Below are 13,328 nucleotides of genomic sequence, written 5' to 3'. Positions count from 1 at the left end.
GAGTCAACGGTCTAACTACTGCTATCCTGGGTCTTGTGAAGAGACGATTTTGTTCCATACACAAATGTAATTGAGGACATCTTTCTCAGTAAAGTATGATGGAGGTGGAACAAAATACTGTCAACCAGAGTAGGGTTCAAACCCAGTACCTTACATTCCAGGTCAATAGTCTTAACCACTGTGCTATCCTGGGTCTTGTGAAGAGAAGATTTTGTTCCATACACAAATATAATCGAGGACATCTTGCTCAGTAAAGTATGATGGAGGTGGAACAAAATACTGTCAACCAGAGTGGGGTTCAAACCCAGTATCTTTCATTCCAAGTCAACCGTCTTTACCACTGGGCTATCCTGTGTCTTGTGAAGATAGGATTTTGTTCCAATGTAAGCGAGGACTCCTGGCTCAGTAAAGTATTATAGCGGTGGAATAAAATACTGTCAACCAGAGTGAGGTTCGAACCTGGTACTTTACATTCTAAGTCAACAGTCTTAACCACTGTGCTATCCTGGGTCTTGCGAACGAGAAAAATTTGGTCCATACACAAATGTAATCGAGGACTCATGGCTCAGTAAAGTATGATATAGGTGGAACAAAATACAGCCAACCACAGTGGGATTCGAATCCAGCACCCTTCAATCTGAGTCAAAAGTCTTAACCACTGTGCAGATTTTGTTCCATACACAAATGTAATCTTGCTCAGTAAATTATGAGAAAGGTGGAACAAAATACTGTCAACCATAGTCATATAACTTTTTTCTCAAATTCTACTGCTTGGTATGTGACACTTGTTAACTGTTAGCATGCAAATTTTAGCATGCTAGCAAACTAACATTGGCATATTAACTTTTTCAGCTAATTTTACACTTTTTTCTCTACTTCCGCAGCCATAGACCTTAGAGCCATTAAAATTGGTATGTGAAACATGCTAACTGTTAGCATGCCAACGTTAACACACATGCTACGTGTTAGCACTTTAATGTTAGGATGCTAATGTTTTAGGCTAACTCTGTAGCTCATTTTAAACTAAAACTCATGGATTCGGTCACTCGGAACCATCTTATAAGTACGCCGGCTTACAGCGACCCCCGGCCAGATGTCCAGGGCACAGATAGCAGGCCCATCAAAATTTTCGCGGGAATTTTCTAGTATATATATACGATTATGTGGATATGTATGCATGTATACATACAAACATATATACGATGTATATGTACATATAATAACATCAAGGTGTGTACATTTAATCTAGAAAGATAGATATGATAGTCATTCATGAGCAGGTGGACTTGATGATGATGATGACATTTTTCAATTAGGACATTCTCAAGTCCGCCACCAGCTGCAGTTCCAGATGTTCCAGCTTGAGGACTCCGGACTCGGAGAGCACTCGCCACGAGTCTGAGACAGAGGACCTTCTGTGGGAAGACTTCCTGCACTGCGCTGAGTGCCGCTCGTCCTGCAGCTCGGAGACGGATGGAGAAGGCGGCGGCGCGCCCGTTTGTCCACCCACCAAGAAGGAGTACAGGGACGATCCCTTTTACCAGGTGTGTGTGAAGGTAATATCGCCGTCGTTCTTTCGAGACCAATAACCTGCGTCTTGCATCCTCAGGGCCACGCCCCCTGGCTGCACAGTTCCAACCCAGGCCTGGAGAGAGTGAGCGCAATCGTGTGGGAGGGCAACGAGTGCAAGAAGGCGGACATGTCTGTGCTGGAGATCAGCGGCATGATTATGAACAGAGTGAGAAACACTTTAAAAAAACTCAAGTTAATTTTTTTATTTATTAAACAGTAAAAAAATAACTCACTGAAATACCTCTTTAAAAAACTCAGTAAACATTAACTTCAAAAATATATATATTTAATAAGAAAAATAAATTTTTGCATGCAGGTTAATCTTCACACACCAGGAATCGCTTATCAAGTCTTTGGAAATCTGGTGTCTGTCACACTGGGACTCACACCTTTTGTCTACAGGTAACTCTTTTTATACATTCTTTAATTATTTTTGATTAATTCATTTAATTATTCAGTAATCATCCATTCTTTTGATTAATTGTCAATGTATTAATTTCATTGATTTCAATAATAATTCCTGAAATATTTATTGATTGAAAACAAGTCTTCTTGCTGCGTGCAGATTGGCTCAGCACCGAGACCTGGATCAACTGACCACGCTGTCAGCCAATGAGCTTCTGTCTGAGGCGCTGGGCGGCGGCTCTGGGGATGCCTTAGTGGTCACCATGGTGGCGGTGAGCTTCATGGTGCGTGTGTGTCTCATCTGGCTTTTCTTCTTCCTGCTGAGCGTTGCAGAGAGGACCTACAAGCAGGTAACGTGTCACATGAATAAACATAAATAGAAATATTATCAATGTTTCATGTGTGTGTGTGTGTGTGTGTTTCAGAGGCTGCTGTTTGCCAAACTGTTTGGTCACCTGACGTCAGCCCGCAGAGCTAGAAAGTCAGAAGTTCCACATTTCCGCCTGAAGAAAGTAGAGAACATCAAGATGTGGTTGTCATTACGCTCCTACCTCAAAGTCAGTCCACGACCTTTAACATGACACTTTCTGACACTTCAACAATAAACTTGGTTGTCTTTTTTTCAATGTTGGCTTTCAGCGTCGAGGTCCTCAACGCTCTGTAGACGTCATCGTGTCCTCCGCTTTCTTGTTGACGCTTTCTGTGGTCTTCATTTGCTGTGCTCAGGTACTACTCCACCTCTACCGCTATCTCTAACTTTACTCTACTCTTACTCTAGTCCAACTCTACTCTAACCCCACCCTCTAACTCTCTACTTTACTCTAACTCTACTGTACCTCTAATTCTACTATAACCCTACCGCTACTCAACCTCGACTTCTGCCCTACTCTACTTCTACTCTACTTCTACGCTTTCACTACCTCTAATCTTAATGTACTCTACACTACCTCTACTCTACCTCCATTCTACCTCTAACTTTTTCTTAAATTCTACTTCTACTCCAACTACCTCTAACTTAGAGTAGAAGTAAGTTACTTCTACCTCTACTCTACCTCTAACTCTACTTTACTCTAACTCTACCTTAACTACTCTAACTTTACCTCTAACTCTACTCTACTCTTACGCAAATCCAATTCTACTTTAAGTCTACGCCACCTCTACCTCTAACTCTACTCTAATGTTAACTTTATCTCTACTTTACTCCAACTCTACCTCTACTCTAACTCTACATCTCTTCTACCTCTGCTCTAGCCCTACCGCTACTTCTACCTTACTCTTACTCTACCTCTACTCTAACTCAACTTTAACTCTTACCTCTGCTCTACCTCTACTTTACTCTAACTGTACTCTAGCTCTACGTTTCTTCTACCTCTGCTCTACCTTTAGTCTACCCCTACTTCTACCGCTATTTTTACTCTACTCTAACTCAACTTTAACTCTTACTTTTACCTCACCTCTACTCTAACTCTACCTCTACCGTTAACTCTACTCTAACTTTATTCCTCTACCTTTCTTCTACCTCTACTCTACCGCTACCCTACCTTTACTCTACTTCTACTCTTACGTCTACTCTAACTCAACTTGAACTCTTACCTCTATTCTAACTACCTCACTACCTCACTTATTAGTATTCTAACTTTACCTCACTTCTACCTCTACTCTAATTTGAAATTTACCGCTAACTCTACCTCTACTCTACTTATAACTCTTATCTACTGTATCTCTACCCCTACTCTAACTCTTACCTTTATTCTACCTCTACTCTAAATACCTCTAATTCTACTCCACCTCTATCTCTACCCCTACTCTAACTCTTACCTTTATTCTACCTCTACTCTAAATACCTCTAATTCTACTCCACCTCTAATTCAACCGCTACTCTTACTTTATTGTAACGCAAACTTTACCTCTACTTTTCTCTAATTCTACTGTTGTACCTCTACTCTAACTGTACTCTACCTCTACTCTTCCCAACCTCTACTTCTGCCCTACTCCTACTCTACCTCTACTCTTTCTCTTATCTTTACTCTTACTGTACTCTACCCCTACCTCTACTCTACCGCTACCTCAGCTCTAACTCAACTTTAACTCTACTCTATCTCAACTATATCTCCACTCTAGGGCTGGGCGATATGGCCTTTTTTTAATATCGCGATATTTTAAAGCCATATCACAATACACGATATATATCTCGATATTTTTGCCTTAGCCTTGAATGAACACTTGATGCATATAATCACAGCAGTATGATGATTCTATGTGTCTACATTAAAACATTCTTCTTCATACTGCATTAATATATGCTACTTTTAAACTTTCATGCAGAGAAGGAAATCACAACTACAAAAATCACTCTTTTTTTCATACGGTGTTGATCTGGAAATGTTTGCCTCGGCATTTTGATGGTGTGGACGTGTGGCACCAAACGGAGATATTGACGTGCGGAGTAAGCACTCTTCATTGTCTAGCGGGTGACTTTTCAAATGATGCTACATATTAGCAGTGTAGCCGAGTGTCCTGGGTTCGCCTATACAGTGTACTTATCTAATAAAATAATAAACGGGGGACATTAGAGCAGGTTCGGTAGCCACCGCTTCTTTAATGTCAACATCACACACCTCCTTCCACAACCACACACACCCTACGTCACAGCCCTACGGCAACAACTCTGGAGGGACAAAACTCCTCCTTACCTAACACACTCTGGTAACTTGGGACAACCTGAACTGTTTGTTACAGCAGTAATGCTACTTTTTATAGCAACGCTTTTGCCCCACACTTGACAAATTATGGTTGTCTGTTCAACATATTCCCACTTGAAGCCAAACCACCGCCAGACGATGGACCCTCTGCTGTTTTTCTTGTGAATTAATTATTCCTCCATTTGTTACCAGATTCACACCTTCTTTCTCTTGTATTACCGCTCGCACCACTCCGCTAGCATCACAGCTAACATTAGCCATGTTGCTACCTCTCTGCTCGGGGAGGACGTATACGTATGTGACGTATGTCGTGACAGTCTGTGACGTGTGTAAGAAGGTGTGCTTGCTGTCTGTGAGAAGGAGAGACCGGAAAGAGCGAGGAGAGCCTGTAGTGTAATGCCCACAGCTAAAAGCAACTTCGTGAGAACGTATACTCGAATATCACGATATAGTCATTTTCTATATCGCACAGAGACAAACCCGCGATATATCGCGTATATCGATATATCGCCCAGCCCTACTCCACTCTACCTCTAATTTTACTTAAACTCTACTCTACCCTAACTCTACCTCTAACTTTACTCTACCTCTTACTCTACTTCTAACTATACTCTACTAACTCTGCCTCTTCTCTACCCTACCTCTACTTTACTCTACTCCACCTCTAACACTAACTCTACCTCTACTTTACTCTAACTCTACCACTACATCTCTTGTACCTTTACTTCTACTCTATGCCTACTTCTACCATACCCCTATTACTACCTTTACTTCTATTCTATTCCTACTCTACCTCTACTTTTACTCTACTTCATCCCTACCTCTACTTTAACTCTAGCTCTACTATTACCTTTACCTCTACTCTAACTCTACCTCTGACTCTAACTCTACTCTACTCGTACCCTATTATACCTCTACTCTTACTGTACTCCACCTCTACCTTACCTGTAACTACTCTACCTCAACCCTACTTCTACCTCTACTCTACCTTTACCTCACCTCTACTTTACTCATGCTCTGCGCCTTCCTCACCTGCAACTCTACCTCTACACTACCTTTACCGCTATTCTACTCTACTCTTTCTCTACCTCTGCTCTACCTTTACCCTATTTCTACTCTTACTCTACCTCTGCTCTACCTTTAACCTATTTCTACTCTAATCTTACTCTACTTTTACTGTACTCTTACTCGTCTCTACCCCTACCCTACCTATACTCTATCTCTTTTCTAACTCAACTTTACCACACCTATACCTCTACTCCTACTTTACTCCTACCTCTAATCTAACTCTACCGCTACCCTACCTCTCCTCTACCTTAACTACTCTAACTCTACTTCTACCCTACCTGTACTCTACCTCACCTCCACTCTACTTCTGCTCTACCTCTACTCTACCTCACCTCTACCCTACTTAAACTCTAACTCAAATCTAACTACCTCTCTCTACTCTACATCTTTCGCTCACTGACACATAAAGTGTTGTTTTTCAGCTGCTGCACGTTCACGACACCTTCCTCGAGTGTCACTACAACTGGGAGTTAGTCATCTGGTGTTCCAGCCTCTCACTCTTCCTGCTCAGGTTTGTCACTCTGGGCTCTGAAACCAGCAAGAAGTACAGCAACACATCCATTCTGCTCACTGAGCAGGTAAACACTCACTCACACACACACACACACACACACACACACACACACGGTGATTACCTTGACAACAATGTGTGTGTGTGTACGCGTGTGTGCATTCCAGATCAACCTGTACTTAAAGATGGAGAAGAAGCCCAACAAGAAGGAGGAGTTAACGCTAGTCAACAATGTGTTGAAACTAGCAACCAAACTACTCAAAGTAAACATTGACCTCGTCTACAAGCACTGTCAGCAAAACATAGAATTCACCCCCTGTGTGTGCATGTGTGTGCAGGAGCTGGACACTCCCTTCAGGCTGTACGGTTTGACCATGAACCCTCTGCTGTACAACATCACACAGGTGGTTATCCTGTCTGCCGTGTCAGGTGTCATCTCAGACCTGCTGGGCTTTAACTTGAAGGTCGGTGCAACATAAAACAAGACAAACAACAACATATTGTATAAATGTGTGTGTGTGTGTGTGTGTGTGTGTGTGTGTGTGTGTGTGTGTGTGTGTGTGTGTGTGTGTGTGTGTGTGTGTGTGTGTGTGTGTGTGTGTGTTTACAGCTGTGGAAGATCAAGTCGTGACAGTGAAGCGATGACTCAGCAACTGACTGAAGAAGACGACAACAACATATCATCACTTTGTGCAATCAAGTCCTTTAGCCGCTCAGTGTTTTCTCCTTTTTATTTAATGTCTTATTTATGAGGTCACAAAGTGTTATTTTGCTTCTCGGCACATTCACCTGCAGTTTTATGGTAGTTTGATTTTAGTTCATTATTTATGCTGTATTTTTACAACTGATACTATCAAGCTTGAATAAGGTTACTCAGACATGTTTGGTACAATTGCTTAAACATAAAAAAAAGTTATATTTTTGTTAAAAAATGACAACTTAGCTGACTGCAAATATGGCAAACTATCAAACAACTTTGTAGTCAAAACTATGTAAATGACTTACACACCAAACAATTACTTTATTTTTGTACTTAAACATACTTTTATTTTATTGTTATTTTCATTTAGCTTTTCCTTTCCAACCAAATCAGACATTATTGACGACGTTAACGATGTCCTTTTTTATTTTTTACTTTTCATTCGAGTTGTTTTTTAGGTATTTTGGCAGGTGACATCAGTGTTAGGTTGTAACATCAAAGGAAAGAAAAATATGCACTTTATAAAATACACACACGTAATATCAATCACATGTAAATGTTTCTGCTTATTCATGTTTGTTTTTTGAAGGAGGAGACCAAAGTGCTTACTTTTCCCGCTGCTTTGATTTTCTCTTTCTGATAAAAGAATGTATTATGATCTTCATGTTTTTCTTTTGTCTTTTTGCTGTACTTTTTGGTATTTGGTCTCGTTACATCATGAATATGTTGACATTTGTTCCTCACACGTTTGTGGCGAGAAAGCATGTTTTCTTGTGTTTTTTTTTAATGAAACAGAATTGTGAATAATTTAAGACTTTTTGAAAGCAAACTTGGTTTGTTGACATGTCTACTTTTTTTGTAATAAAATAAAAAACTGGACAATAACATTGTCACTAATATTTTTATAAAGATAAGTAATGAAAAAATACATCAAACCTGAATAATGAGATGATAATAATAAAGTAAAAGTAAGACCTGTAAAAAAAACAACTAACATCAGCACTTGCACTGTGATCGCTACAATACATTTTTCTGTTGCGGTGCGCCCCTCCTGCTGGTGTTCTGGGAGTATTACCGTTCTAATTTTACGGTGACAAGGAAAACACATTCAGGTCATTCGCTATAACTATTAATCGTTTTATGCAGCAACGGCATATCTTTTTTATTGTGGCTTGAAAATCATGTTTGTGTAGCCTTCATCAAAAATAATAAAACAAGATTGCAGTGAAGAAGACACGACGGTAAAGTTAGAAATATTTGCATGTTCAGAGAGAATAGGAAACATCTTGAAAGCACAAATAGTACTTTATGATTACAGTAAAGGAGACAAGCTGCAAGATCATTTTCAGAAAAACTATCTGATCTGGGCAGGAAACCTGACGTTAAAACGAGCAACGCCTGACAGTAAAATACGTAATAAAAAAATAAAAATCTAAATTATTATACATGGTCAAGTTTATGTAATAATTTCAGACGTACAAGGTGAAGGTAGCACATTGGCCAACAATACAATACCGTGTTAAGTAAAGATAATATATTTGCAAAAATGTATACATACAGTTGGCAATTCAATGACTTAATTCATAATTGTACATCACATGCAGTGTCTCACCAACTGCACCACACATGGATGGTCACCAGTTGTTTACACTACAAGTCCATCCTTCCATTTACTACCGATTGTCCCTTTCGGGGTGGCAGGGGGTGCTGGAGCCTATCTCAGCTACAATCGGGCGGAAGGCGGGGTACACCATGGACAAGTCGCCCTCATCGCAGGGCCAACACAGATACACAACATTCGCACACTAGGGCCAATTTAGTGTTGCCAAGCAACCTATCCCCAGGTGCATGTCTTTGGAGGTGGGAGGAAGCCGGAGGGAACCCACGCAGTCCCGGGGAGAACATGCAAACTCCACACAGAAAGATCCCAAACGCAGGGTCGAAACCAGAACCTTTGAAGTGTGAGGCAGAAGCACTAACCCCTCTTTTCCACCGTGCTGCCCACTATAGTCAAATTTAAAAATGATATTTTTCTGATTTTTGAGAAATATTAAAACATTTACATTTCTAATAGCTTTGAGAATGTGCAATATATTATTCAAAAAGCACATGACTCATAGATGGTGTCTAGTTGAACATACAAGTCTTATTTTGGGGGGGAAATATTTTACAGATTTTTTATAAATATTTACAATTTTCAATAGCTTAACAAATCTAATATAGTGTTTATTTGGAATCGATGGTATAAAATTTCCTGTTAGAGCCATATTTTTATTTTTTTATTTTTTTCATTTTATAAACCTTTATTTATAAACTGCAACATTTACAAACAATCGAGAAATAATAATAATCAAAATAAGTACAAAAACAGTACAAATCAGCGCCAGGGGGTCGTAAATAGGGATGTCCGATAATGGCTTTTTGCCGATATCCGATATTCCGATATTGTCCAACTCTTTAATTACGGTATCAACCGATACCGATATCAACCAATATATACAGTCGTGGAATTAACACATTATTATGCCTAATTTGGACAACCAGGTATGGTGAAGATAAGGTACTTTTTAAAAAGATGAATAAAATAAGATAAATAAATTAAAAACTTTTTCTTGAATAAAAAAGAAAGTAAAACAATATAAAAACAGTTACATAGAAACTAGTAATTAATGAAAATGAGTAAAATTAACTGTTAAAGGTTAGTACTATTAGTGGACCAGCAGCACGCACAATCATGTGTGCTTACGGACTGTATCCCTTGCAGACTGTATTGATATATATTGATATATAATGTAGGAACCAGAATATTAATAACAGAAAGAAAAAACCCTTTTGTGTGAATGAGTGTGAATGAGTGTAAATAGGGGAGGGAGGTTTTTTGGGTTGGTGCACTAATTGTAAGTGTAACTTGTGTTTTTTATGTTGATTTAATTTAAAAAATAATAATAATAACGATACCGATGATAATAAAAACGATACCAATCATTTCCGATATTACATTTTAACGCATTTATCGGCCGATATTATCGGACATCTCTAGTTGTAAACTCAATAAAGTAACTAAAATAGAATGCAAAATATATATATGTAACAAAGTGCAAAGCCATAGGCTCACACAAGTTCAGTAAATCATTTAAATTTGGAGCACAGCGTCATCATTTTCACAGCTTTTTAGAGAGTGTTTTAATGTATAGAGTTCAAATGTTTTTCTAAACAGGTCGGGTATTGAGGAACTTACATTTATGAATATATGAATATAAAACTTAGTCAATAGTATAATGAGGTTGCAAAGGGAAAATTCCTTTAAAAAAATGTTTTCATATAGTGTAAATCCAAATAGCACATCTTGAAAACAACGCACAACTTTGTCATGAATATTGTCCAGGATGAAACGACGGATGCCCTGCCATAGTGATCGAGTGCTTTCATAAGTCCAAAACAGGTGGTAAACAGCCTCTGGATGCATGTTGTGTTAGAGCATGCGTGTCAAACTCTGGCCCGCAGGCCAAATTTGGCCCGCCGTGTAATTTCATTTGGCCCTTGAGGCAATATCAAATTAACATTAGAGCTGGCCCGCCGGTATTATACAGCGGCGGTGCCGCTGAAACACCGCATTCACCGCTAATACTCATACTTGCCAACCCTCCCGGTTTTCCCGGGAGACTCCCGAATTTCAGTGCCCCTCCCGAAAATCTCCCGGGACAACCATTCTCCCGAATTTCTCCTGATTTCCACTCGGACAACAATATTGGGGGCGTGCCTTAAAGGCACTGCCTTTAGCATCCTCTACAACCTGTCGTCACATCCGCTTTTCCTCCATACAAACAGCGTGCCAGCCCAGTCACATAATATATGCGGCTTTTACACACCCACAAGTGAATGCCAAGCATACTTGGTCAATAGCCATACAGGTCACACTGAGGGTGGCCGTATAAACAACCTTAACACTGTTAAAAATATGCGCCACACTGTGAACCCACACCAAACAAGAATGACAAACACATTTCGGGAGAACATCCGCACCGTAACAGAACATGAACACAACAGAACTAATACCCAGAACCCCTTGCAGCACTATCTCTTCTGGGACGCTACAATATACACCCCCCGCTACCACCAAATGTTCATATTTACCTCAGAAGGCTGCAAATAGAAAAGAGGCATTCCATTTTTTATTTAAATTGTATTTAATATACCATTGATGTTTTTTTGTTTGTTTTTTGAAAGTTGACTTTGCACTATTAAGTTATAAAAGCGTTGCTTGTTCCATATTCAGCGTTAAAGCAAATCAGTGTAGCAAACTGAGCATGCGTGCTGTGCGTGGAGGAGGACGCAGGGCAGCGTTAGTCCTCCAGCTGTGTGGTATGTTTTAGCGGCGCGACGACATAAAAAAAAAAACAACGGCCATTGTTAAAATATGTGCACACAAATACTGACAAATCCAATGCATTGGTGACTATTTGACTCGACTTGCGCGCGGTTTGACAAACTTTGACTTTTCCAAATGGAGGAGGAGGGAGCATGCACACACGTGCGCAGATGAACATAAACAGCCAGGAGGACATCATCATCATCATCAATCCTTATTGCAGACCTTAAGATCATTAAACATTAGAGATGTCCGATAATATCGGCCTGCCCTTGATGCTGAGTGCCAAGCAAGGAAGAATGTTGGTATGAGCTTTTAAACATAACCCGTTAACTGCTGCCAATCAAATGGTGAATAAGATACTCTTTAGGGTTCATATGTTTGTAAATCTGACTGTGATGAAGTCAGTGCCTCACCAGCCATGAACCTCACCGCACGTCACTGGCTTTAGTTGATATAACACTCCCGTCAGGGGTTGCATTCTACGGCGGGGGTGCAGGAGGCGGGATTACTGCGAGCCTCAGCCAGTGCGTCTTTTGCAGCCGTTTTATGATCGCTCAGCACAAGAAATACGTTACACACACACAGTTGTTGACAAAATACACTGTAAATTATATACCTCAGCTAACTAAACTATGGAAATGTATAATATAGTTCATATAGCAATACGGTCTCACTGCACAGCAGGCCAGCAGTTAGCCGAATCCGCAATCCATGGTGAGGCACAACGCAGTGACGTGCCTCAACTGGCTGCTGTTCACCGCACCGTCTCTTCTCAGTATTTGAACGGCAAATGTGAAAATTCAGCGATTTTGAATAAAAATAATCTAAAACTGGTGAAGTTAAATGGAAAATAACTTTATAGTATAATCACTGGATACATATAACAATTTAATTAATTTTTTTTCTTTTTATATATTTTTTCTTTCCATGATGGCAGGTGAGGCCCCGCCTCACCTGCCTCCAGTGACTGCACGTCACTGACTAAAGCCCACACTTAAACTTTCCACGTGCAAGATTGAATGTATTTAAAAAAGTTATTTCATAAGAAGCCAAAAAGTGCAAAAACAATAATGTTCCTGTTGGAGGAGTTGTGAATGACTGCAGGGCCACAACATTAGGTACACCTGCAGACTGCAGGTGTACCTAATTCACAACTCCTCCAACACGAACATAATTGTTTTTGCACTTTTTGGCTTCTTATTAAATAACTTTTGTAACCTATTTTTATGGGCTTTCCTCTTTGTGATGTTAAGTTCCTGTTATGCGCTGTTATACAGTATATGCCTTGAGCTCTTATTTTAAAGGCGCTAAGAGCGGAAGTGATGACACGTTGGAGTGGAGCGGAGGTTTTTGAAAGAAGGTAAATAAAGTGGTCCTCGTGTAAACTGGAGCCTCCGTGTTTGTTATTTTGTAGTTTCATACAGTATAGGCGACATTTATAAACCCTCGGTTACACTTTTTTTAAATAGATTCAATCTTGCACGTGGAACGTTTAAGTGAGGGCTTTAGTTGATATAACACTCCCGTCAGGGGTTGCATTCTACGGCGGGAGTGCATTAATCCAGCACAACAGCGGCGCATGGACTTCATTTATAAGTAAAGGTAAGATCATAATAACGTTTTTTTTTAATTAAATGTGCTTTTTTGTGTGCTACAGTTTGTATGTGTAAAGTTAAGTTAAAGTACCAATGATTGTCACACACACACACTAGGTGTAATGAAGTTTGTCCTCTGCATTTGACCCATCCCCTTGTTCACCCCCTGGGAGGTGAGGGGAGCAGTGGGCAGCAGCGGCGCTGCGCCCGGGAATAATTTTTTGGTGATTTAACCCCCAATTCCAACCCTTGATGCTGAGTGCCAAGCAGGGAAGAATGCTGGTATGAGCTTTTAAACATAACCCGTTAACTGCTGCCAATCAAATGGTGAATAAGATACTCTTTAGGGTTCATATGTTTGTAAATCTGACTGTGATGAAGTCAGTGCCTCACCAGCCATGAA

The 13,328-nt window shown here is 40.0% G+C and overlaps 1 protein-coding gene across 3 annotated transcripts in view; it reads left to right on the top strand.

The window, feature by feature from the left end:
* LOC133606629 (protein PHTF2-like) overlaps positions 1-7,854 on the top strand; it is a 47,463-nt gene extending 39,609 nt beyond the window's left edge. For 2 of the 3 annotated variants that reach the window (XM_072913185.1, XM_061960759.1), the window contains 10 exons: positions 1,317-1,544; positions 1,610-1,738; positions 1,889-1,974; positions 2,138-2,327; positions 2,403-2,534; positions 2,617-2,703; positions 6,170-6,325; positions 6,426-6,521; positions 6,597-6,722; positions 6,869-7,854. In XM_072913185.1, coding sequence (XP_072769286.1) covers positions 1,317-1,544; positions 1,610-1,738; positions 1,889-1,974; positions 2,138-2,327; positions 2,403-2,534; positions 2,617-2,703; positions 6,170-6,325; positions 6,426-6,521; positions 6,597-6,722; positions 6,869-6,889 — 1,251 coding nt within the window. In that variant the 3' untranslated portion in view covers positions 6,890-7,854. Of the gene's footprint in view, positions 1-1,316; positions 1,545-1,609; positions 1,739-1,888; positions 1,975-2,137; positions 2,328-2,402; positions 2,535-2,616; positions 2,704-6,169; positions 6,326-6,425; positions 6,522-6,596; positions 6,723-6,868 lie in introns of those variants that run through there. The other variant, XR_012050428.1, reaches the window with a different exon arrangement.
* The last annotated feature ends 5,474 nt before the right edge of the window (positions 7,855-13,328 follow it).

Source organism: Nerophis lumbriciformis, linkage group LG05 (assembly GCF_033978685.3).
Source record: "Nerophis lumbriciformis linkage group LG05, RoL_Nlum_v2.1, whole genome shotgun sequence".
In the NCBI taxonomy this organism is placed as follows: domain Eukaryota; kingdom Metazoa; phylum Chordata; class Actinopteri; order Syngnathiformes; family Syngnathidae; genus Nerophis; species Nerophis lumbriciformis.
The sequence above is the reverse complement of the archived record's forward strand: the minus strand, read 5'-3'. Positions and strand labels throughout refer to the sequence as shown.